Source organism: Prosopis cineraria, unplaced genomic scaffold, assembly GCF_029017545.1.
Source record: "Prosopis cineraria cultivar Desert tree isolate PC_DT_omini unplaced genomic scaffold, ASM2901754v1 PC7, whole genome shotgun sequence".
Taxonomy (NCBI): domain Eukaryota; kingdom Viridiplantae; phylum Streptophyta; class Magnoliopsida; order Fabales; family Fabaceae; genus Prosopis; species Prosopis cineraria.
Window position 1 is genome coordinate 39,100,142 of NW_026555338.1, and position 27,675 is coordinate 39,127,816.

At 36.0% G+C, this 27,675-nt stretch overlaps 1 protein-coding gene across 5 annotated transcripts in view; it reads right to left on the reverse strand.

Annotated features, from left to right (window-relative positions):
- Positions 1-27,675, reverse strand: part of LOC129315988 (eIF-2-alpha kinase GCN2) — an 83,486-nt gene extending 55,811 nt beyond the window's left edge. For all 5 annotated transcript variants that reach the window (XR_008594643.1, XM_054960199.1, XM_054960198.1 and 2 more), the window contains exons 1-11: positions 27,136-27,675; positions 25,933-26,001; positions 25,780-25,839; positions 25,595-25,700; positions 12,352-12,456; positions 11,290-11,703; positions 10,266-10,403; positions 10,101-10,187; positions 9,936-10,022; positions 9,749-9,857; positions 136-253 (exon numbers count right to left, since the gene is read on the reverse strand). Coding sequence is in view for 4 of the 5 variants with exons in the window: in XM_054960199.1 (XP_054816174.1) it covers positions 136-253; positions 9,749-9,857; positions 9,936-10,022; positions 10,101-10,187; positions 10,266-10,403; positions 11,290-11,703; positions 12,352-12,456; positions 25,595-25,700; positions 25,780-25,839; positions 25,933-26,001; positions 27,136-27,269 (1,427 nt within the window). In the remaining variant the exon portion in view is untranslated. The remainder of the gene's footprint in view (positions 1-135; positions 254-9,748; positions 9,858-9,935; positions 10,023-10,100; positions 10,188-10,265; positions 10,404-11,289; positions 11,704-12,351; positions 12,457-25,594; positions 25,701-25,779; positions 25,840-25,932; positions 26,002-27,135) is intronic.

The window sequence follows — 27,675 nt, forward strand, 5'->3', positions numbered from 1 at the left end:
ATAATTACTTTACAATTACCTCCTAGTCATTAATCCTATCTTAGAGAATATTTAAAATAAAACAAAGATACTTCCACACATAAATTTACCTTAAAATCCTGTCATTTACAGGCATGCTCCGACATATAAATTTACCTTAAAATCCTGTCATTTACAGGCATGCTTTTGTCATTAAGGCGAATTTTCTTTACTGCATACTGCCTTCCGTCAAGTTTGTTTCTGCACAACACAACATGACCAAAACCACCATGACCTGTTCACAGTGCCAATTAACACATTTCAGCAAAGATTAAACAATTAACAGACCTAGTTAATAGCATTAGAATATTCTATGAAATACTTTGTCATGTATCTCAAGAATATCCAAGTTAAGTCTTGCATGTAAAAGAAAACCAAAAAGAAGAGGTGAATTATTTGGATAGAGGAGCATTCTTGAAATTGTAATCCAAAAAGATTCAAAACATGGCTCAATCATATCAATAAATAGCTTGAACAACAAAACTCAAAAAACAATAATAGTCAAACAACTACCTAGTGTGTTCAGATGAAGGTCCAAATAAGACAAGGCTGGCATGGTGTTCAATTTTCTAGCTAAATTCAACTTGCAAAAGCTTCCCTTTGTTCATTTAAGAATGGAAAATAGTAATTGAGTACAGCCTTCTGATCCTTCAAGGATCATGGGATTCATCATCAAACGTCCAGTGTTAACACTCCACAACAAAATAGAGTTGTGAAAAGGAAAAACAAGCATTTGTTGGAGGTAGCAAGAGCTATTATGATGACTAGTAATGTTCTAGCCACTTATTGGAGAGATGCAGTTTGCAAGTAAACTCAATGAAGAGCACCTTGCAGATGTCTGTAGAATCTTGTAAAATTTATCCCAAGAAAGGGTCTAAACTTCAAAAAAAGGGCACATAGGGAGTTCAAGCATATTTAGATGCTGATTAGGAAGGTTTTGTTACAGATAGAAGGCTAACCATTGGATATTGCACATTTGTTTAGGGAAACTTGATGACATAAAGAAGCAGTACGTAAAATATCTTAATTTTCCTATTGTTATCATCAACGCTTGCCCTCTTCTTCCTTCATTTGTGCATGATTAAAGACTATTGGACGCATGGTACTCTAACAGATATACACAATTTTTCAAATATACTAGAATTTAAAGCATAAGAAACCATTGCCCTAGCATCTAGTAGAAATGTAGCTCAATCAGTTCGCTTAAAAATTATGTCAACTTTTACCAGAAAGGGAACATAAGCTATCCGTAAACTATTAACAGGCTTGAAGATAAGGTAGTCACATGTACAAGTGCTGAAGCTGAGTTTCGAGCTTTTTTCAGCATAGGGAATTTGGTTAACTCGATTGCCTTTAGAGCTGAAAATATGTTAAGAAGGGCCAATAAAAGTTTTCAATGATAATATGGCAACCAATGGGATAGTAAAATATCCTATCCACGATCGAACAAAATATATGGAAATTGATCATACTTTATTGAAGAAAAAATAGAAATGGAACTGTATAAATTATACACCAATCAACAAATAACCCTACTTTTCCCATCAACATCTCCAACCTTAGTCTTCTTCTTCCTTTAGCTGTGTATGATTATGATGCATAATAATTAGAGAAAAGGGAAGGAAAGAGAGGAAATAGAGGAAACAGAGAGAGAAAGAGACTAGAGAGGAAGATAGAAACAAGGAACTTAAGTCTATTATTTCCAGAACTGATTATAACGGTCTTTTTGGTGTCCTTTTATAGCCCATACCTGACATCCTTAAGTAACTATCCTAACAACCTATTAACCCTTTAACTAATATTATTTATTTATTTATTACATAACAAATTAAGGACTACTGGACAGATGGCACTCTATCAAATATACACTATATCTTGAATATACTAGAATTTAAGGCATAAGAAAGCATTGCACAAGCATATGGTGAAAAAGTAGCTCAATTAGTTCACTTAAAAATTATGTCAGTCGTCAACTATTAATTTAGCGATTGAGAGAGAGAGAGAGAGAAATATGAAACGCAGTTAGTGTGTAATAATGATCTACTGGTCAGTCATATATATAGGGCATGTGCAAACAAAGTAGTAAATGAAGGAGTTAATAACATGCACCTAACAAGCACTCTAGGAATATACAAAGAATGTAAAGAATAAATATAACTAATTCTCAACACTCCCCCTCAAGCTGGTGTGCATAAATCATATGCACCAAGCTTGTTACAAATGTACTTTATTCGAGGTCCCCAAAGAGCTTTGGTTAATATGTCTGCTAGTTGATCATTAGAACTTACATATTTTGTAGCAAGACATCCTAATTGAATCTTCTCTCATACAAAATGGCAATCAAGCTCAATGTATTTAGTCCTCTCATAAAACACTACGTTAAGGCTATATGTATTGCAGCCTGATTATCAAAGATCAAATCCATTCTAGTAATATTCCCACATTTCAATTCTTGAAGAAGTTGCATTAACCAAATAAGCTCACATGTAGCTAAGGCCATGGCACGATATTCTGCTTCAACACTAGACCTTGCAACAACATTTTGTTTCTTGCTCTTCTAGGAAATTAGATTTCTGCCAATAAATACACAATATCCTAAAGTAGAACATCAATCAATTAAGTATCCAGCCCAGCCTACATCGCTATACCCAATAATTTAAGTATCATATTGGGCGTCATCCTTATCACTATAACCATAGCCAATTATTTGAGAATTCCCCTTGTCTTCATATAAGAGTCCTTCGCCTGGGGATCCATCCTTAATGTATATAAGAATTCAAGCTACAACTTCCTAGTGGCTATGTCATGGAGAATCCAAGAACTAACTTACCACCCTTATAGGAAAAGAGATATCGAGACAAGTAAGAGTGAGGTAGTTGAGTTTTCCAACCAATCTTCGATATCTTTTTAGGTTTGCAAGAGGCTCCTCCTGTCCTGGCAGAAGTTTGACATTTGGATCCATAGGAGTGTCAACTGGATGATAATCCATCATCCCTGTCTCTTTTAGAATATCAAGAACATACTTTCATTGTGATATAACTCTATCTGATGATTGAGCTACCTCAATGCCAAAAAAAATACTCGAGCTTACCCAAATCCTTTGTTTAAAAGGATGTCATCAGATGATGCTTGAGTTTAGAGATCCCATCCTAATCATTGCCTGTAATAAAAATGCTATCCACATAAATAACTAGATAAATGCATTGACCAGATGGTGAGTGATGATATAATGTAGAGTGATCTACAACACTGCAGATCATTCCATACTCTTGAAGAGCCATACTGAAACTGCTAAACCAAGCAAAAGGAGATTGTTTAGTTCATAAAGGGATTTACGCAGCCTACAAACCTTCCCAGATTCCCCCTTAACAACAAATCTTAAGAGGTTGCTCCATATACACCTTTTCCTCTAACTCTCCATGGAGAAAACCATTTTTCATGTCAAGCTAGTAGAGAGTCCACTGATTAATGGCAACAATGGCCAAGAGTAATCGAACAAATGCAATTTTGGCAACCATAGAAAAAGTGTAGTCATAGTCAACGCCAAAAATCTAGGTATAGCTCTAGGCAACTAAGCTTTTAGTGAATCAAAAGAACCATCAAGAGCAAACTTGATAGTAAACACCCATTTACAACCAACTAATGACTTTCCAAGAGGTAAAGCAACCAGATCCCAAGTATGATTAGTAGGAGAGCAACCACCTCATCAAGCATTGCCTATCACCACCCAATGGGAAAGTACCTTACTAACATTCCCAGGAATGGTAAAGACACAAAAGCAGTATATGATGTAGATATACAATGATAGCTCAAAAAATTATAAATAGGATGAGGATTACAAGTAGAACAAGTACCCTTATCAAGAGCAATAAGGGCATCATCAAAAGGATGTAGGATCTGAGCAGGAGCTAATACTGGAGTATAGGCAAGTCCACAAGTATTTCACTAGGGCTAGCCAAGGAGGAAGGGTGAGCGCAACAATGGTATGTTTGAGTGATGGATGGTTTGTTTATAGCAAGCGGATCAAGGTAAGAGGAAGGACCTTAGACATAGATTGTTCAAAGTCAGAGGAGAGAAAAAAAAGAGAGGTCTCAAAGAAGGCGATATCAACAGGGGTAATGTACTCGTTAATGGTAGGAGAGAAACAACAATAACCTTTTGGACCCGAAAGTATCCAAAAAAAAACACATGATAGCTTTGGCAGCAAGTTTGTCATGCTAGGGGTCAAATCATGGACAAAGCAAGTACAGCGAAAAACAGAAGGAGGAAGCGGATAAAGAGGTGCAGAAGGAAACAAAATAGAGTAAAGAATCTCATTGTGTAAAATAGGCGAAGGCATGTAGTTAATCAAATAACAAGCATTGAGAACAGCATTGCCCCAGGTGTGGCATTTTAGAATCAAGAAGAGTGTGAGCGGTTTCAATAAGATGCCAATTGTTTCTTTTAGCATGCCATACCATTTTGTTAGGATGTATATGCACATGAAGACTGATGTAGAAAACCCTGAGAAGATAAATAATGGAGAGATGGGGTAGAAAAATACTCCTTTGCATTATCTCTTTGTAATATAGGTATTGAAGTACCAAACTGATTTTAATTTCAGTATAGAAGGATTGAAACAAAGAGAGCACTTTTAATTTCAATAACAAGTGTGAGCTCTTCATTAATGTCCTCAGCATCCATCTCCAACAACATCACTTGAAGATGTTTGTTTTGCAGACATAGATGGGGCCAATTTTTTAGCACACTTAAAACATAACCCTAATTCTCGTAGTTAAGCAATCTCAGCGTTAGACAACCTACAAGATGCTCCTCCCTTACACGCCAAGCTCATCCCCGAAGTGTTACTACTTGTTTTCAAGTCTCTATGTTTCGTCTTTGGTTTCTTGGAATTTTCTGCATGCGATGTCATAGAGAAGGTACTCGTCCCTTTACTTGACTCTAGCACATGTGAGACCCTTAGAAGATAAGGTTGGGCCAAAAAGAACTTAGGCCTATTAGGGAAATGTTAGGCTCGTGAAACCTTAAGACTCTTCTCTTCCTATAACTTGTGACTGTTGTCGTCGCACATGGTAGCTTCCATGACTTGCTGTAAAGTCGAAGCATGCCAGAGCTTTAATTCTGCTCTAACTTCAACCTTCAAGCCAAAACGAGAAGCACCGATTAGACATTCTTCAAACACTTCTCTTAACAGTGCAAACCTCTTGAACTCCTCCATATACTCAAGCACAGAACCTCCTTACTTGGCTGCGAATATGTCTCATATTCACCCCTAAGTTGAGTAGAATGATAATGGCACAATTGCTCTTTTCTAAATTTAGACTAGCTGCATAATGAGGTTCTAGTATCTAACCATAGGTACCAACTCAAGGCCTTTCCTTCAAGACAAACCACTGTGACATCTAACTTCTCATCTTCAATCAAGGAGTTGATGTGGCAGTATCTTTCAACATGAAAGAGCTAACCAAATGGGCCCTCCCCTGCAAAGACAGGTAATTCCAATCTCTTGAACCTTCCAAATTTATGAGACTCCTTCTTTGTGAGAAGTTTCCTCACCATGTGCATACTCTACCAAAGTCTTTTGCATCTATCCCAGGTTCGCGTCTATCCTTTGTATCATTTCTCTAAGAATACTCATGCCTTTGGTAAACCTTCCAACTGTTTCCTTCAATTCTTATACTTCCAGGTTAGCACATTGCACTTGTTCTGCCATTCTTCTTAACTCAATGCCCTAAGATTGTACTACTCTGATACCAATTGATATAACCCTGCTCTAAACAATAAAGCAAGCAAGCAATAAATGAGAGAAATTCTAGGGTTTTGCTGTCAATGAACACAGATGATTGAATCAGTGTTATAAAAGGAACTTCATTAATTCTAGCCAAAACCTTATTCCCCAATGATAAACAAAATATAGAGAAGCATAAATCATAAACATAGATTAGGTCCCTCACTACTGTTTGAGAGACCAGCACTCTCCTCACAACTATCTTCTCTCTAAAACATTGTTCGAGTGCTCAACAAAACAACAACAACAACAACAAGCCTTTATCCCACTAGGTGGGGTCGGCTACATGGATTGCAAGACGCCATTGTGCTCTATCATTTATTAAGCTTTTAGAAATATTATTAATTAAGAGATCACGTTCAACAACTTCCAAGAGTGTTCTCTTAGGCCTTCCTCTACCTCTCTTAATCGGACTCAAAGTTATATGTTCCACTCTTCTCACTGGTGCCTCCCTTGGTCTTCTTTGTACATGCCCAAACCATCTCAACCGATTTTCTACCATTTTTTCCTCAATAGGTGCCACCCTCACTTTTTCACGCATGTGCTCATTTCGAATTTTATCTTTACGTGTATGTCCGCACATCCATCGTAACATTCTCATCTCTGCTACTCCAACTTTATGCTCTTGCTGTCCCGTTAGAGCCCAGCATTCACTACTATATAACATTGCCGGTCTGATAGCAGTACGATAAAACTTTCCTTTAAGTTTATTAGGCACCTTACGGTCACAAATAACTCCTTTAGCTTTTCTCCAATTAAACCACCCAGCTTGAATTCTATGTGAAATATCTCCACTGATTTCGCCATCATTTTGGATAATGGCTCCCAAATATCTAAACTTTTCCACTTGAGGTATAATTTGATCTCCCAATTTTACTTCCAAATTATTTTCGAATAGTCCTTTATCAAATTTACAATATAAATATTCCGTCTTACTTCTACTCAGACGAAAACCTTTCGACTCCAATGTCCTCCTCCATAACTCAAGTTTGCAATTAACCTCTTCTCTTGTCTCTGCTATAAGAACTATATCATCCGCGAAGAGCATACATTTCGGGATTTCCTCTTGAATATGTTCCGTCAAAACATTTAAAATCAAGTTGAACAAATAAGGACTCAGAGATGATCCCTGATGTAGCCCAATCTTTATAGGAAAATCCTTTGTTTGACCACTAGGCGTTCTTATACTAGTTTTTACCCCCTCATACATATCTTGTATGGCTTTAATATAAGCAATCCGTACTCCCTTTTTTTCCAACGCTTTCCAAAGCACTTCTCTTGGTATACGGTCATAAGCTTTTTCCAAATCAATAAAAACCATGTGTAGATCTTTATCTTTACAACGATACTTTTCCATTAATCCCCTTAGTAGATAAATCGCCTCTGTAGTTGATCTACCTGGCATAAAACCAAATTGATTCTCAGAAATACTTGTCTCCAATCTCAACCTATGCTCAATTACTTTCTCCCACAATTTCATTGTGTGGCTCATGAGTTTAATCCCTCTATAGTTAGTACAATTCTGAATATCTCCTTTATTTTTATAAATAGGAATTAATGTACTTCTCCTCCACTCATCAGGCATTTTCTTGGACCGTAAAATCACATTAAATAACTTAGTTAACCATCTCACCCCTTCTTCACCTAAACATTTCCACGCTTCGATAGATATACAATCAGGTCCGTTAGCTCTACCATTTGCCATTTTCTTAAGAGCTTCCTTTACCTCCTTATCACGTATGTTTCGATAGAATGACAAATTTTGTTCTCCTTCACCAATTACTAAATCCTCCAAGTTACTAGATGAATCCTCTCCATCATTGAAAAGTTTAGAAAAATAAGTCTTCCATCTATTTTTAATTTCATCATCTGTAACTAAAATTCTTCCCTCTTCATCCTTAATACACCTTACCTGTTCTAGATCTCTTGATTTTCTTTCCCTACTCTTGGCAATCTTATAAATATTTTGCTCTCCTTCCTTCGTCTCAAGGTTCTTATAAAATTCTTCAAAAGCTTTAGAACGAGCTTCACCCACAGCTCTCTTAGTTTCCTTCTTAGCCATACGGTACCTCTCCCAATTTTCCTCATTGTTACACAAATGTATGGCTTTAAAACAGTTCTTCTTATACTTGATTTTGTCCTGTACACTATTATTCCACCACCAAGACTCCTTATCTCTCGGACCAAGACCTTTCGATTCTCCCAAAACTACTTTTGCAACCTCCCGTATCTTTTTAGCCATATCCTCCCATATGATGTTAGCACTTCCCTGAGAATCCCAAATTCCTTTATCCAAAAGATTTCGCTTGAAAATATCTTGCTTCTCACCTTTTAATTGCCACCACCTAATCCTTGGTGTTACTACTTGTCGACGTTTTTGGATTTTACTCATAATACACACATCAAGGACTAGGACCCTATGTTGTGTCGTTACAGCATCTCCAGGGATCACCTTACAATTTTTACAAAGTTTTCTATCTGTGTTCCTAACCAAAAGAAAATCAATCTGCGACCTTGAGGCTCCACTTTTGTAGGTGATGAGATGCTCATCTCTCTTCTTGAAACAAGTATTGGCAATCTTAAAATCATACGCCAATGAGAAATCAAGAAGAGTTTGCCCTTCATTGTTTAGCTCTCCAAAACCAAAACCACCATGCACCCTCGCATACTGACCAGCTTCCCTCCCGACATGCCCATTAAAGTCTCCTCCAATAAAAATCTTTTCACTCTGTGGTATGTGTCGAATCAACCCCTCCAGATCCTCCCAAAATAATTCCTTAAGACTGGCTTCTGTCCCGACTTGCGGCGCATAAGCGCTAACAATATTAACAGTCTCACGTCCAATTATCATTTTTAAAGAAATAATTCTGTCTCCAATTCTGCTAACTTCTACAACGTTCTTCTTCCACTCCTTATCTATAATGATGCCTACTCCATTGCGTGCACTTACTTTTCCTGTATACCAAAGTTTGAAACCTTGAATATCCTTAGCTTCTTCTCCACGCCATTTTGTTTCTTGCAAGCAAAGGATATTGATTTTCCTTTGAATCATAACCCCTACAACCTCTACAGATTTACAATTTAATGTCCCAACATTCCAAGTACCAAATCTAATTTTGCTCTTATGGACTAACTTCTTTAGCCGCGTGCGTCCAGAATGACGCGGTAGCCCTTGCTCATTTAACACTACATCCGGGCGCCGATGCAGCGGCTCTAACTCACTTATCACTGTACTCGAGCCATGCAGCGCGTTACTTACGGGCAACGACCTAGCATTAACATTATAACGTCTATTGTCCATGTTCATGATAGATTCAACAAATTTTTACATTGGCTGTTGATGGCCTAACACAACCCTCCTCCTTTACCCGGGCTTGGGACCGGCTATAAACATAGGCGGAGTTGTTCGAGTGCTCAACAAAACATAACAAAATATTAATGCAAGCCAAAAGGTGACTCTGGCATCTAAGCTGAGCCTACAACCACACTACACACATTATTACTTACTCCTTATAATCACAACCGTTAAGATAATTACCTTGATCTACTGGATCTTTCTTCTTTGCCCCTTGTTTCCCCCTTATTTTCCTCTCATAAGTTTTCCTAAACTTCCCAATCTTATGAGAACCACAACCCTAAAAATTCAAAATAATGGCTCTGATATCATGTTAATTTAGATATTATGACAGAGAAAGAAATTTGAAATGTAGTCAGTATGTGATATTGATCTACTAGCCAGTCATATATACAAGGTATGTACAAATAAAGCAGTAAATGAGAGAGTTAATAACATACACCTAACAACTACCCTAGGAATATACAAAGAATATAAAGAATAAATATAACTAATTCTCAACTTAACCAAAAGAGAACAAAAGCTATCAATATGAAAAACTCAAATAGAAATACATCAAGTTTTTCTTTTCTTTTTCTTTTTTTTACCAAGAGGCCGTAGCTCCTCAAAGTCATTCAAATATCGAGAACTTATGGGAACCATAGCTGGGCCTCCAAGAACAGAAGGTTTCCAAAACTGCGATATTTTGGATGATACCTGGATGAAAATAACAAGTTACTGATGAGAAATAAGGTGACAATTATGTGTGTAATGTGGAGAAGCGTGATTACACACCAGTTGTTTCTGGAAAACATGATCAAAGGTTATGTTAAAATGAGAAGGTGGTTCAGACGCCATATGCCTTGCCCAATCAGAAATGACCTAAGAATAGAACTCAAAAGTATTAAGGTCATTCTACAATAAGAGTTCTCCAGCATTGAGTCAACTTATAATTTATACCCCTAAATTGTATAGCTCAGTAGCTATTTGTGGCAAAGAGTTAGCCAAAGGACTTTTTGAGGAACAAGCAAGGCGAAGCAAGTGAACCTAGTCCAAAATATAGCACATGGTCAATGTTTGATGAAATATAAATGTGACAAAAACAATACAAAAATTCAACATTACCATTATCATATCCCTTTCATCTATTTGAAGTTCTTGATTATGAGTCATGGATGAAGAAGATTGGGACCCTGAAGATGGAGTTGCATAAATACCTTCTTCATTATCCTCTGATGTATACTCATCAAGGATAAAATCTTGCTGAAGCAATAAATATTTATGTTGTTAAGAGAAATCGAAAGACCATCGTACCACTTTTTAAAAGAAAAGAACTACCTCAAATGGATGCAAGCCATGTCATATTGATACCAACTAAATAACAGAATTCATATAATTCAATGGAACATGAATACTCTGTTGTCCACCCAACCTCAAACCAATTCACAAAATAAACAACCATCTTGACATGTCTTAATAATTAATATAATGGAATCTTAGATGACAAAGAAACAAACTAGCCAAGTAAGGCTCTTCTCATCACGATTGATGAACAAGCTACTATTAGATCTTGAAATGGGATTACATATTACACGCACAAATTATATATTATAAACTTTAATATGATAATTAAAACCATTATAATATGTTCATCAAAATTCTATTGCATAATGGTTTCAAATATCAAATTTAAAGATACTCTACAAATGAGCTCTAAAATCTTCTAAATTACCTAATTTGCATCGTCAATTCATATTCCTCATTTTAAATTACAATTCAACGCTCTGTAGCCTTTCTTGAGTCTTTTATCACTATTACAAATTTACTTAGAATTCATATTTTCAATTTTCTCTTTAGAATTAATGGGCTTAAGCCCTTGACCATAAGCCAATTTCTAATAAAGGAGAACAAGTAAACAAAAACCCTAAATTTATTGAGAAATCCCCACCCTTTATTGCTAATGTCACAACTAGAACCTGTAAGGAAATTACCTTACATGGTTAATACTTTTTAAAATTATCACCCTAACGGAGACATTGTTTTAGGTTTATCACAATAAGAGAGAACACTTTCTCTATATAACGTATATCATGCACAAATTAATGACACTGCAGACACAAAATATATAAACAGGGTTCATTATATTTACCTCTTTCTCATTTTTATTGCCACTCCCTATGAGCTCCATTGCGTGAGACCTACCAGAATTAGATGAAGGCATGCTCGTGTTGCTTTCTTCACTATTTTCCCTCAAGGTATGTAATTTGGCAGTTGGAGAAACTAATGGACCTTGCTTTGATTCTTGCATTTTAGGTGGTTCTGAAGTTCTATCAGATTTATTTTCCTCAATCCCATAAACATGTTCTGAGGCATCTAACTTTATTGGTGGGACAGAAGAAACTTTACCCCTTGTTTCATCCACTCCAAAACCCCAATTCCATGATTCTCCATAGCCACTGAAGAGGTCTATGAAACCATAAACAAAAGCAGAACTTCTATTTGAAGTTGCTATATCCTTGAAAAATAATTCTTCATTGCTTTCCATAGCTGAGTGCAAATTCTTCTATGAATGGTAATGCAAACTTATTACCATCAAGTTAAGAAGAAAAATAACATGTTTTTAAATAGATTATCAAATATACATGTTCTTAAAATAGATTATCATATATATGACAATTAATTCAAAAATAATGAAAATATATTAATCACACTTTTAGTAGCAATAAAGTAATTTTTTTCCCAGTATATACTGAAAACAAAAATTTTCAATATATTCTTTAGGCTAAAGTGCAACTTTAGTCCTTTAACTTTACACAAAATTTCATTTTGGTCTCTTGATTGTATAAGGTACCTTTTCAATCATTTAACCCTAACACTGATAGTTTCATCAACAAAACATTCCTACATTGAACTTTTAAATATTAACAAAATATTTTCAAAATGTTGAAATTTAAGTTTAATTTTTTAAAATAATAATAACTGGCACAAAAAATAATAATTTAAAACTAACAATGTTAGGGTTAGAGAACTAAACAAATTTTATAAAATTAAGGGATCAAACTAAAAACTTATATAAAGTTGAGGACCAAAAGTACACTTTAGCCAATCATTTAATGGTCAAAAATCTATTAAAAGGAATACTAACCAATTTCTTCACAGTAAGAAATTAGTGGTGCAATGAAAAGCCAAAAAAATAGAAGATAAAGCTCACAGAGTCATTTAATTTGTCAGCTGGCTCAATACTAGACAGAAATTCTTGAGAAGCCTCCACCAAATTAAAGATCATTACTCTTCCCTCCCTGGCATTTAAATTAGCCTGAAAGGACAAGAATAAAAAAAATATAAATAAAAATATTGCTTTATACCAAATCAAATGACAGAAGAAATATAAGTGTACTCCTGTGTATGCAAGTCTATGGCAAGGCAAAAGGATAGAATGGACATAAAGGATTGTAGTAGCAATAAAAATTTATGAATCTAAACAGAAAAACACAACATTATAATTCCCTCAGAACTAAATCCGGGAAGTTCCACTTCAAAACCCATTGAAACTCCTTGTATGATACATGGCAAGAGCCTAAGAAAAACAAAATAATACTTAATTTGTTCTGTTAGAGAATGTCTTGATTTGCTATATCAGTATTATCCTTATAATTAAAATAGGAGTAACTGCAGGGATTAATACTGATTAGGAATTGATTTGTATTAATTAGGCAATTATGTATAAAGACTCCAACCAATATATACATACCCATCATTCTTGTGAATAAAACAAGAAGAATATGTTCTTTCTCTATGATTGTGGACATCATATCAAAGCAAAGAAGAACCCACTATTTTTCTTTCTGATTGTGAAGTGGGAACACATTGGGGAGGGAGGTGGTTCATGAATCCAATATAACGTGATTTGTGTATGACGCTAATGCGCAGGAAGGAGATGAAGGAAGAACACTAAGAAGGAAGAGAGAGAAGGAAAGAGAGAAAGGGAAGAATGTAGAGAGAGAGATATATCAACTCAAAATCTTATTAACAAAGCCTAATTACAAACTAACCAAGACAAAACTATTTATAGTCAGTGTCATTAACAACCTCCCCCCTCTAACTACACTAACTATCTCATTTATTTAGAAATCACCTCAACCTATTAGTAATAAAACCAATCAAGTTTTGGCCTATGCAATTGAGATTGGGCCATTTAGTTTATATGTGGACCATAAAATCCATGCCAAGGATGTTTGGCCCTCACCCAAAGTCCGCATGCACAGGTAAATAAGAATAGGTAATGATGGTGGCCTATAAGATGAAAGATTGTTGCAACTAAAGATTCTCCTGCAACACATCTTTTCTAGCCATATACAAATGGTTTCCAAGTATATATATCTCTGTATTTCATAATTTCCTTGTTGCTTGGCCCTTATGAGATGAGTGCTTTGTTGTTCTGGTATTTCATCTCTGTCTTTGGATGCTAGTAAGGCTACTAGTTATTGAAGCTGTTATACTTTTCCTCCTTATATCTAGTTTGCCTCTCTTAGTCATCTATTTTCAAAGATGGTGATGGTTGAGGATAAAGTAACAGTGCTAATTGATGCTTTTCCAAGAATGGTCAAGATCATTGGCTATAAGCTCAATTAAACTACTTATCTAGATTGGAGCAAGAGAGCCAAAGATTATTTATAGAACATTGAGAAAGAGGACCATTTGACTAAAAACCCTCCTAAAGATGACACATGACAAGCTTGGATGAGGATGGTGCACTACTATTCCTATAAATTCAAAAATTAATATAGTGATATAATTAGCTTCATTAATCATTATGAATTTGTTAAATAATTAAATAGCCTATGGATTATCTACATTTTTTGTATTTAGGAAACTAGAATATTTCCAACATTTGTGATGTGTGCAAAGCCATTCATCATGCAAAGAATGATGAGACTCTTATGACCTACTTCATAAACTTTAAAAGGACTTATGTGGAGTTGAACATGTTGATACCTATTCTAATTTGAAAGCTCAATAGGAAAAAATGGCAATTATGAGTTTTCTTATTAGTCATTTGTTCGAAACTAAATTTTCTAACCTATAGGAAACCTTTGCTAGTATGCTTCGCATAGAAAGTCTTCACCCCAGTTAACTTGATCAACTTGTTGATCATAATAGTACCTTAATAAGTTAAGGCCAAAACAAAGGAGGGGGAGCCAACATAAACAATCAAGAATCAAGAGTTGTATGCTACAATTATAAGGAACCAGGCCATCCAAAATGTACTTGTAAGAAGCTTTAGAATAAACAACAAAGAACTTGGCTGGCACATTTGTGTCTTCCACTGCAATAACTTCTAAAAGTATTATCACAGTTCATATTGATAAGTTTGCCTACTTCTAAATGAATCAAGAACCTTTGAATCTCTTAAACCCACCACTCCTTTTATTTCCATAAACAAATCAATTAGAAGATATTTTCACAAAAGTTCTTAATGGAGCTTGGGTTGATTATATTTATAACAAGTTGGATATCATTAATATCAATACTTCAACTTGAGAGGGAGTGTCAAAAAATATGTCTTGATTTGTAATATCAACATATATCCTTGCAATTATAACAAGAGTAATTATAAGGATTAATATTGATAAGGAATTGATTTTTATTAATTAGGCCTTTATATATAAAGGCCCATACCCATGGACATATACCTATCATTCTTGTGGATAAAACAAGAACATTTCTCCCACTTTAACTAATTACATGATCCCATCTATTCCATGTGTCACCTCCCTTATTTATATTAATAAAGGTATGGATCTATTAGATCACAAGATGGGAAAATGATTGAAGGAGTAATTAAGCTGTGATTAAGATTTAGGAAATATGGGGTGGTATTTTGGAAGATAAGAATATTTCTTAGATATGAATACTAAGATACAATTATCTATAGTATATGTTAAAATGTGTAGTTAAATAGTGTAAATTTATTTTATTTCTTTAATAGATAGATTAGTTAGTAGTTGGTGGTTAGAGGATAAAATAGCATTTATTGCTCAATGTTGATGTACTCTTATAAATAACACGGCTAACTTCTGTAAATGATGGTAGTGAAATAATAAAGGGTTTTTTCACCAAATTTGTCATGGTATCAAAGCCTATCTGAGGTTTAGAGTTCTTTTGAGGTTGAGTTCATTTTTTGCGTTAGGGTTTCAATTGTCTCTGTGCGCTAGGGTTCTAAGCAATCAGACCCACTGTTGCCGAAGATTATTTAGCTTACACACGCCAGACCACTGCCTCTACCTACCGTCGACTGGCCGAACCTAGAAATCTGATCGCCGTCCGCTACTGCACACGCCGCCTGAATGAATCTACCCAATGCTGCGTTTTAGGTGCATGAGAGCACGTCTAGGCTTTGTTTGGCCTCCAGTCACTTCCATTTTGCTCAGAATCTCCTTCTCTCCTTGTTTCAGTCATGTCTGATGAAAAAAACACATCTGACAGTACTGGGTCTTCCTTGTTTGGGGTTTCTCAGGAGCTGTCAAGTGTTTCGGTTGCTCATTGATTGACTGGAACCAACTTTCTAGCTTGGTCTCAGTATGTTCATACCTTTTTAAAGGGTCAAGAGAAGCTTAATGATTTACTTGGAACTAGTCCTAAGCCAGGAGAACCCAAGTTCGATGCTTGGGATGAAGCTGACTCAATGGTAATGTCTTGTCTGTGGCAATCTATGACTCCTAAAGTTAGTCGCATGTGCTTGTTTCTGTCCTCGGCTAAGGAGATTTAGGATGCGGTGCACCAGACTTACTCGAAGGCGAAGGATGCTGCCCAAATTTATGAGATATGGACTAAGATTTTCAATACCAAACAAGGCAGTAAATCTGCCACCGAATACTCTACTATTATGAAGAGTTTATGGCAAAAATTAAACCACTATCAGTGTATTACTTTGAAAGATCATGATGATGCAACTACCTTTAAACACTTTATTGAGAAGCAGAGAATTTTTTAGTATCTTGCTGGGCCTAATTTAGAATTTATCCTGTAAGAGTTCAAATTCTTGGTCTAGAAGATGTTCCCCCTCTCAATGAGACCATTGCCATTGTATTAGCAAAAGAAGGCCATCAAGGAGTGATGATGGAAACTCCATCTGTGGAAAGCACTACCCTGGTTTCAAGGAATGTTGCTTCTTATTCTGTGGAAAATGAGAAACAAGGGGACTCTTTTAAGAAAGAACCTATTCGATACTCTCATTGTAAGAAGCTGTGGCACACCAAAGAGAAGTGCTGGAAGCTGCATGGTAAGCCCCAAAATATAAAAAAAGGGCAAGCTCATGTAGCGACTGATTCTACTAAGGAGAATTCTAGTTACATTGACCTTAAGGGGGAGATTGAGAAACTAAGATCTATGCTAGAATCACTTGACAAGGCAACTACTTCTAGTTCTAGTACAAGTACCTGTTCTTTGGGGTTCTCAGGTATCTCCTTTCAGCCTTCATTTGTCTAATTTTCATCTGCATTTATTGCCTCAAAACAAGACTTTCTTCACTCTTGGATTGTGACTTCTAGAGCCTCAAACCATTTGACAAATTCCTCCAAGAATTTTGTATCTTATAGTCCATGTCCTAATACTAGGAAAATCATGTGGAGTGACGAGTCTGTAGCTACTGTGACTAGTCAAGGGGCTATTAGATTGAGTGATAGTCTTCTCCTAAAAAATGTCTTGCATGTTCCTAAACTGTGCACAAACCTTATCTCTGTGAAAAAACTTGTTACTAATTCTGATTGTTATGTCTTATTCTCTTCTCTCTCTTGTCTTTTTCAGGAGTGAGAGACAAAACAAACGATTAGGCTTGCTGAAGAAAGAGATGGACTTTATTTTTTTGATGAGCTTAGTGAATGTGGTAGGATTCAAAGCTTGATGGCTTCCTCCTCTTCTCAGTCAAAAAGAGTCGAGTCTAGAAAAGATTAGATTTAGCTTTATTATCATCGTTTGGGTCACCCTTCGTTTAATGTTTTGAAAACTATGTTTCCTTCTTGGTTCAAAGATGTACCTGTTGAATCCTTTCATTGTGATGTTTGCAAGTTTGCAAAACATCAACAATCTTCACATCCTATGAGTAATAAAAAAACTTCTGTTCCTTTTAGCCTGATTCATAGTGATCTTTGAGGTCCCTCTAGTGTCTCTAATGTTACCGAGTCTCGATGGTTTGTATCCTTTATTGATGATTGCACTCTTGTAACATGAATTTATTTGCTAAAACAAAAATTTGATGTTAGTACTATTTTTCCTACTTTTTAACAAGATTAAAACTCAATTTGGAGTTGGAATACAAAGGTTTATGTCTGACAATGCAAAAGATTTTTTTAATCAATCATTGTCCATATTTTTTGATACACATGGAATTCTACATGAATTATCCTGTGTTAATACTCCCTAACAAAATGGGGTCGCAGAGAGGGAAAATAGTCACCTTCTTAATGTTACTAGGGCCTTATTATTTCAAACTAATGTGCCTAAATAATATTGGGGAGAATCTGTTTTAATTGCTACACAAATGATTAACAGACTTCCAACCCCAATCCCTAGTTCGAAAAGTCCTATTGTAGTCTTTGTTCATGTGCATTCTCAACAAAGGACTAAACTTAACCCTAGAACTCTTAAATGTGTGTTTGTTGGGTATTTCTCTACTCAAAAAGGGTATAAGTGTTATCATCCTCCTTCTAGGAAGTTTTTTTCTGTCTGCTAATGTCACTTTTTTTGAATCTGATTCTTATTTCAATACCCCTCTTGAAAAAGAGAGCCCTCTTAGTGAGGACCAAAGTCATGATCCTCTTATCAACGAACTTCTTAGTTCCTTATCTAGTGAGACCTTGGAAGCACCATCAATTCCTAAATCTACTCGTCCACTACAAGTTTTCACTCGAAAGAAGAGAATATCCCAACTTACACAAGTCCAGTCATCTGAAACGGCTCCTACTCAAACTTCTGAACCAGTACATGAAAATTGTGAGGTAACTCCTAATCTTCCTGAAATTCTTTTTAGTTCTCATGATGTTTCTGATAATCAAGATGTATCTAAAAATAATTCAGAACAACTTGATTCGGATCTACCTATTGCTTTGAGAAAGGGAACCCACAGTTGTACCAAAAAATCCTTATATCCAATATCTTCGTTTCTTTCCTACAAGAAATTGTCTTGCAATCACAAAGCTTTCCTTACTAGTCTTCATCTCATCTCAATACCACAGTCTGTATCTAAGGCATTAGCAGAAGAAAATTGGCTTAAGGCAATGAAGGTTGAGATGGACGCACTTGAGAACAACAATACATGGAATCTTGTTCCATTCCAAAGGGAAAGAAGCTTGTTGGGTGTAAGTGGATCTTCACTCCCAAATGCAATTCTGATGGTTCTTTAGACAAATACAAGGCTCGGCTTCTTGCCAAAGGATACACTCAGACATATAGGGTTGACTACGAAGAAACTTTTGCTCCTGTTGCAAAAATGAATACTTTCCATATTTTAGTATCTTTAGCAACTCTCTATGATTGGGAATTGCTGTAGCTTGATGTGAAGAATGCATTCTCACATGGTGATTTAAAGGAAGAGATTTATATGGAGATTCCCTTTGGATTTGGTTCTCATCTTCCTCCTGTATTGTTTGCAAGCTAAAAAAAGCTTTGTACAGCTTGAAACAATCACCTAAGGCATGGTTTAGTAGGTTTTCAAAGGTCATGGTTGGCATGGGATTCAAACAGAGTCAAGACAATCACACTTTGTTGATCAAACATTCTTCTTCATGGGGAGTAACAATTTTACTTGTTTATGCTGATGATATCATAGTAACAGGGAATGATTTGGAAGGGATTCAGTCTCTGTGAAATCAACTGATGAAAAATTTCAAATGAAAGATTTAGGGAGGTTGAAATATTTCTTAGGCATTGAAGTGGCTCATTCTAAGCACGGCATCTTTATATCCCAACAAAAACATATTCTTGACCTGCTTACTGAAACAGGAAAATTGGGGTGCAAACCTATGGACACTCTAATTGAACAAAATCACAAACTTTGTAAGGAAGAAAAACATCTTGGCAAACCGAAGAAAAGTCATAAGCCCAGCAAACCTCCTCCTCCAGAGCCTTCTGTCAATAAGGAATCCTATCAAAGACTTGTTAGGAGCTCACACTAGGCCAGACATTGCCTACGCTGTGAGGGTGGTAAGTCAATTTATACATGATCCTAAAGAACCTCATCTACAAGCAGTGTATCGCATACTTAAGTATTTGAAGGGCACTCCAAGGAAAAGGCATTCTGTTTAAGAGAGGGACAAAATTGACTCTTGAAGCATACACAGATGCAGATCATAAAGGGGATATGGATTCTAGAAGGTCTACATCAAGATATTGTAAGTTTCTTGGGTCAAATCTCATTACTTAGAAGAGTAAGAAGTAGGATGTAGTATCTAGATCCAGTGCTAAAGCTGAGTTTAGAGCTATGGCACTTGGAATTTGTGAGTTATTGTGGGTGATGATAATTTTATCAGATTTGAGAATCAAATGGGAAGGTCCAATAAGACTTTATTGTGACAACAAGTCAACTATCAACATTGCTCATAATCCTGTACAACGTGATAGGACCAAGCATGTTGAAATTGATTTACACTTTATCAAAGAGAAGTTAGAAAGTGGTCTAATAGGTACTCCTTTTGGTGATCAATTGGCAGATATACTCACAAAAGGATTATCAAGTAAACACTTTCATACATTAGCATCCAAGCTAGGAATGGATGACATCCACCCTCCAGCTTGAGGGAAAGTGTTGAAATGTATAGTTAAATAGTGTAAATTCATTTTATTTCTTTAACAGATAGATTAGTTGGTGGTTGGTGGTTAGAAGTTAAGATAGCATTTATTTCTTATAAATAGCACAGCTAGCTTCTACAAATATTAGTAGTGAAATAAAGAGTTTTTTTCACCAAATTTGTCAATATATATACACCAAGGTAAAGACAATAGAGTAAAGCCTAATAAAGCCCAATAACTACTAATAAATGTTATACAATAATAATGCCTATTTACACAATATTTTCACTCTTCCCCTTAAGTTGGATCATAAATGCTAATCATGTCCAACTTACTTATTGTTGGATAAGGGCTTAAGGCGCCATAGGCCCTTATCAAGATTACACCTATTTTTCCTCATTTAAATAAGATCTGCTATTTGTTATTAATATCTAATTTTATCTCTTATCAGCATCTAATTTGATTTGCCAAGATTATAGGAAAGATATTAGTGATTTGTGTAGATTCTCTTCCTCTCATCTCTTTTATATATGTAAACACTTTTTATGAATAAAATATCAATGCTGTTTTACCCTAATTATAACATGGTATCAAAGCTCAAGTCTGTGATCAATGGCATATAGGGCAACTCTAACAAAGCAACTGCGAGTCTTCACCACAGGCGACGGCACAATATCATCGACCAACGAAGACTCACAAGATACTGGTTTGAATGCACACAGGATGAACTCTCCTTCGGGGCGTTGATTCCAGGGAACGATTCGTTCTCGCAAGCTGTGATTGTTCATCGTCTCAATGGCAACAACTACCTCCAATAGTCGCAACATACTCTAATGTTTATTTAAGGAAAGAATTGTGAGAAATACCTCACAGAGAATCCTCCAGCAATCACAGATGCAAAGTTTGAGTCTTGATGGGCAAAAAACAATATGGTCATGGCCTGGCTCGTGAATTCTATGACTGTTGAGATTGGCAAAAATTACCTATTGGCAACCACAGCCAAAGAAATATGGGAATCTACGAAGAGCACCTACTCAGTCAATGAGTACACAGCTACCATTTTTCAAGTGAAGCGATTGCTTTGAAATCTCTTGCAAGGAGAGCAATTTGTCACTCAATGTTACAATGCTCTCATGAGGCTATGGAAACAAATTGATATCTACGAGCTCCATGAGTGGACTTGCTAGAAAGATGAAAAGTACTACAGAAAGATTGTTGATCGAGAAAGGTGCTATGAGTTTCTACTTAGACTCAATGACTCCTTTGGGGATGTTCGAGGACATATAATGGGCATGAGGCCTCTTCCATCACTAGAAGATGCCTTTAACATGCTCAAATGTGAAGAAAGTCAAAAGATTTTAACTTAGGGACATTTTACACCATCTACTTCACCCGAAGATTCTACACTTGCTGTCAAAGGAAATCAAGGAGATATGAAGGGTAAGAAGTCTGGAAGGTGTGATCACTGCAACAAAAACGAACATACTCGAGAAACCTACTGGAAGCTACATAGCCAGCTTCAGAATTTCAAACAGAAAGGAAAGGGACTGTCAGTGACCACAACAGAAGCTGAAACTGGGGAATTAAGCACTGAAGAGCTGCTGGTCTTAAGGAAAGTTCTGGAGAAACATTCTGCATCTGCAAAAATATGTGAGAATAATACTCCTTCTGCGACTATAGCACAAGCAGGTACAGCTTTAACTCAAACTTTTGATAGTATGAAAAATCCAACAATATTTGAATTGTCGATTCTAGGGCATCTGATCATGTAATAGTTTTAGGAATCTGTTTTCTAAATTTAGTGAATTTTCTAAGCATGAGACTGTTGAAGTTGCAAACAGACAATATGCTAAAGTATTCGGATCTGGCACTATGATAATCTCTGAAAATATTGTGTTGAAGGATGTGTTATATGTACCTGAGATTAAGTGCAGCTTATTGTCTGTAAAATGTGTGGCATCTCAAATAAGCTGTCATGCTATTTTTGACAAAAGTGGCTGTGATTTTCAGGACTGGCCTTAGGAAAGATGATTGGCAATGCTAAGGAGACGAATGGGCTCTACGATATCCATAGATCTCCATCAAATAAAAGTTATGGTGTTTTTTCTGTTATGTCTCATGAAGACTTGATGTTATGGCACTCTAGGTTAGGCCACCCTAGTCCACATTATTTGCAACTTTTATTTCCAAATATCAATAAAGAGTCAATTTCTAAATTTCATTGTGAGACTTACCACTTTGCTAAACAAGTTCGAAATTCTCATCCATCCCACAAATATACACCAAGTCACCCTTTTGCTCTCATCCACAGTGATGTTTAGGGTCCATCCAAATTTGAAACAAATTCTAAAACAAGATGGTTTGTAACATTTATTGATGATCATTCTCGCTTGACTTCGGTATTTCTAATGAAAGAAAAAATTAGAAGTTTTCAATATCTTCAAAAACTTCTATGCCTTTGTTCAAAATCAGTTTCAGACTTCCATAAAAATTCTTCAAAGTGACAATGGGAGGGAATATGTGAATCTGAATTTTCAAAAATTTTTGAAAGAAAAAGGCATGCATCATCAAAAATCTTGTGTTTGCTCACCTCAACAAAATGGTGTGTTTGAAAGAAAAAAACAGACATTTACTTGAAGTAGCTAGAGTTATTATGTTTGAAAGTCATGTTCCAAACAAATTTTAAGGGGATGCTATTCTTACATCCGCTTATCTTATAAATCGCTTACCTTCCAAAACTTTAAATTTTGCCACACCCTTTCAAAAGTTTTTTGAAAGTTTTCCTAACTCTCCTACCAACATCCCTCAAAAAAATTTTGGGTGCACAGCTTTTGTTTATAATGAGGGAGCAGGAAAATTGGATACTAAAGCCATAAAATTCATTTTCTTGGGCTATTCTTCTAGTTAAAAAGGGTATAAATGTTTTTCTCCTATCACCAATAAGGTATATGTGACCATGAATGTTCACTTCCTTGAAAAACAACCCTATTACTCCAAATCACCCATTCAGGGGAGACTACTAAGAATAAATCTGAGAATAAATGGCTGATGTGTAATGATCATCATAAATATTCCAAATCTGGACGGAAACAGGATGCTCCCCATATATCACTAGATGACACCTTTGAACATACTGACTCCTTTGATTATATAGCCTTACCTCAATATACTAATGTTTCACCAAGAATCAATTCAAATCCTCACCAAACAGACTCTACAAATTTTGGAAATTCCCAAAACAGATCAGATTTTCAGGATATTAATCCTTTTGAAACTCTTAGCCTGTTCCTTGATGACCTTGAAACTAGGGTGGAGGAACCTAATCGTGCTACTGAACAGGACCATAATAGGGAAAGAGCTGAACCCATTTATGTTCCGATGCAAAGCCATAACTCCACACCTGAGGTGAGTCTTGAAGACCTACAATGGCCTATTGCCCTTAGAAAAGGGAAGACAAGTTGTACCCAACATCCCATTGCAAGGTATGTTTCCTATAAGAAACTTTCTCCCCATATGAAGACATTCATGGCGAATGTTGAACAGGTGAAAATTCCTAGTAGTTTTGAAGAAGCGATAACTGATCATAAATAGAGGCAAGCTATAGATGAAGAAATAAGGGCACTTTACAAGAATCAAACTTGGAAGATCACCAACTTGCTAAAGGGAAAATCTGTTGTTAGCAGTAAGTAGGTTTTCACTGTGAAATATAACCTTGATGGAAGTGTAAACAAATATAAAGCCAGATTTATTACAAGGGGTTTTACTCAGACCTATGGTATAGACTACTAAGAGACCTTCTCCCCTATGGCCAAACTCAACTTAGTTAAGGTCTTATTATCACTTGCTGCTAATCTAGATTTGCCACTTCACCAATTGGATGTTAAAAATGCATTTCTAAATGGTGATCTAGATGAGGAAGTATACATGGAGATTCCTCTTGGTTTGAGAAATTCTGAAAACTCTCATAAAGTTTGCAGGTTGTACAAATCGCTACATGGATTAAAGCAGTCTCCAAGAGCTTGGTTTGACCAATTCTCTCGAGCCAAGTCTTGGGGATACAAACAATGCCAAGTAGATAACACTCAAGCATTGTGGAGAAAAATCAACAGTCCTTATTGTTTATGTGGATGACATCGTGTTGACAAGGAACGATGTGGAAGAAATCACTAAACTAAAGGGAAATTTGGCTGCAGAAATTGAGATTAAAAATCTTGGTCCCTTAAGATACTTCCTGGGAATGGAAGTGGCAAGAACACAAAAGGGGATTAGTGTATCACAACAAAAATACTCTAGATTTATTAAAGAAACAGGGATGTTGGAGGCAAGGCCTGCACACACTCCAATGGAACTAAATCAGAAGTTGACAATTAAACCTAATGGCACAGCGGTAAACAAAGAAAGACACCAGAGATTAGTAGGAAAATTGATTTATTTGTCCCTCACACAACCTGACATATGCTTTCCAGTTAGTGTCGTGAGTCAATTCTCTAGTGCTCCTCAAAAGGAACACATGACAGCAGTTTACAGGATTCTTAGATACTTGAAGAAGACTCCTAGACAAGGACTTTTTGCAAAGAATGTCACCAGAAATCTTGAGTTATTCATTGATGCAGATTGGGGAGGCTCGAAGAGTGATAGAAGATCAACTACTGGGTATTGTTCTTATGTGTGGGGAAACTTAGTAAGCTGGAGGAGTAAGAAGCAACCAGTAGTGTCAAGAAGTTCAGCAGAATCAAAGTACTAAGCCTTATCACTAGGAATATGTGAAAGGATGTGGATCATCTGTCTCTTGAAGGAATTGAAGATTAATCCAAATGGTCTGATTAAAGTATGGTGTGATAATATGTCAACTGTAAAGATCGCTAACAACCCTGTTCAACATTGATAAACACTTCATCAAGGAAAAAATTGAAGCTAAGGTGATAGATCTATCTGACATCCCTTCAGGGAACCAGATTGCAGACATTATGACCAAATCCTTGACCCAAAACAAATTTGAAGGACTCAGAAGCAAGCTAAGAATGATTAATATCTATTTGCCAGCTTGAGGGGGAGTGTTGGATAACGGCCCAAGGCACCATAAACCAATATCAAGATTAGACCTATTTTTCCTCATTTAAATAAGATCTACTATCTATTATTAATATCTGATTTTATCTCGTATCAGCATCTGATTTGATTTGTCAAGATTATAGGAGAGATATTAGTGATTTGTGTAGATTCTCTTCCTCTCATCTCTTCTATATATGTAAACACTTCTTATGAATAAAATATCAGTGCTGTTCTACCTTAATTATAACACATACAACTCTCAAAGGCAAGCTTAAGCAACCCCTTCGTTAATAAACCTACACCTTGAAGATTAGGAGGCAGATAAGTCAGATATATAATTCCTGCTTTCACTTTTTCTCTTACAATATATTGATCAGGTTTTGAGGGTTTTTCTGCCTTCATTTTCACCTTTCTTGTTCATTTTCCTTAACATTGCACCAATATAAGACATGTTAATCCCCATTTGCACCAAGCAAACACAACTTCAAAACCAAAAGGATTGGTGCTAATATAGTCATAGCGTTGATGTAAATATGATCACAATTCACACACAAAGATTACATCACTAGTTAACATGTAACAGCTTATTGAAGAAACAAACACCCATTAACTAAGACCTGATCAAGGAGGAGAGACAAAAGTTTATCAGCATCACTTTCTGATAAACCATGCTCAGGAGTAATTTGCAACTTTGGACACTTGAAAGGATAGCCAGGTAAGAACCTAGAGAGAGAGAGAGAGAGAGTTAGCAACAACATTGTAGTGGATAGACACAATGCTAATCAACCAAAGCCTTACTGACCTAACAACAAGAACAGCAGAAACATCTACATCCTCGTACCCCATGTCCTTTGAATAGGGTCTGCTTGATTTCAACCAGAAATCAATTATGAGATACCAACAGAAAATTATCAGGCCTGGTACAGAAGCAGAGAAAAGCAGCAAAGAAACAAACCTGAGCTTAATAACTATCTGAGGAGGTGATCCAGGAAGAATTTTGCAGTCTTCTTGGAAAATCGCACATCTAATGCCCAAAAATATCATATAAATAAGATCATGAAGACAAAATCAGAAGTTAACGACATTTGTTGTAGCTCAAAATCCAACCTCCACTACTGAAAAGAGATTCATCAGCAATAAGCTCAGTTATCAACATTTTTCTGTGCCCTAAATTTATAATTATAGATGGCCCAAATTTCTTGGATAAAAAAAAAAAAAAGTCGTCTGCCTCAATGAAGTGATGCAAGCAATATTTTTTTTCTTTGAGGAGCACCTCTAGATTATGTTAATATACTCCCACTGCCAGAAGACGAAAACCATGATTACAAAACAGTGCAGATACTACTTTGCTATCCATAACTTAAAAGTTCTTAAAAGAAAAACTGAGAAGACAAAAAAGGCTGGGCTTAAAAGAAGAATCATAAATGCAAAAGACAGAGCGGAAAACAGGGAAGTGAAAGAAGATAGGGAAAACACATAGAACCTTAATGTCGTTGCAAACCAACAAGAGTCTTACAGAAGATAGCCCACTATATGGTATGAGACATGTGTCTTCTACATTTCAAGCAAAAAACCAGATAATGGCAGCACATGTGTCAAACTTAAAAGCCAGTTACGTAACAATAAATCCTATTTATACTACTCCAATTGCACTATTGATCCAAGTCAGGTTCCCCAAAGAGCATCACCGAATTATCCAAAGCTGGTGTCCAATATTGTCATAATGTATTAAAACGAAATCCAGAAGGACTCTGCTAACTTGCTAGTAAACAGAATCTCATGATATAGATGTACTATTCTTCTATATCTGAATTAGTTATGATTCATAAATTACTAGTATAATCAAGCGAGCACATTAACACATTACAATTACAATTACGTTAATACATTACAATTAACCTGAGCAAAAGAGTAAGACGTAGCAGCCTGAATGTACTCCGATATTTGATTAGTTTGGCACTCTATTTTTAATCCAAACAATTTATCCACCCCAATTAAATACATATTAATTAAAGTATCTTGACAAAGAAAAATATGTTTTAATAATTCGCTAGATCAATTCTATCCAGGTTTCCTAGCCTATGCTTGGCCTGAATTAAAGAGTTCACAGGTTAATCTAGGTCGCGCTGAATATAACTCAAGCAACAAAAACACTTACAAAGCAGTGATTTCTTCCGACAGTTCATTATCATCCCCACTAAATTGAGATACACGATCTTTATGGGGTGCTCTTCCCTTAATTCTCCTTCCACTACCTCCTCCACGCTTCTTCTTCCTTGAACTGTGGCCCATTCTTTTTCCTTCACCCTGCAAGAGGAAAACTCTTTTGCTCCTTCTCCAACTCTCACTAACCTGATTCACCTTCACACTCAACCCAGACTATGTTTAGTCGGCTCAAATGATCAGCATCCATTCACAGGAACCAGAAACATCTCGGATTACAGTAAACAATGCAAATTCCCAGAAAAGTGATCTAAATGAGGAATGAGAAATTGGAAATAGTCAGATTTTTTTTTTTTTTGGCACAAAAAAATGGTCAGAGCAAGTGAAATAAAGGATAATTTGCGCGAAGATATCAGAGATGGAGGCGCTCGATCTGCCTCTCCGAGTTTTTAAAACTTGGTTCAGCCGGGAAGGTCCGAGTTGGAACTTGGGGCAGGTTGACTATTCATGACCAACAAGAACACGAAAATGCGGA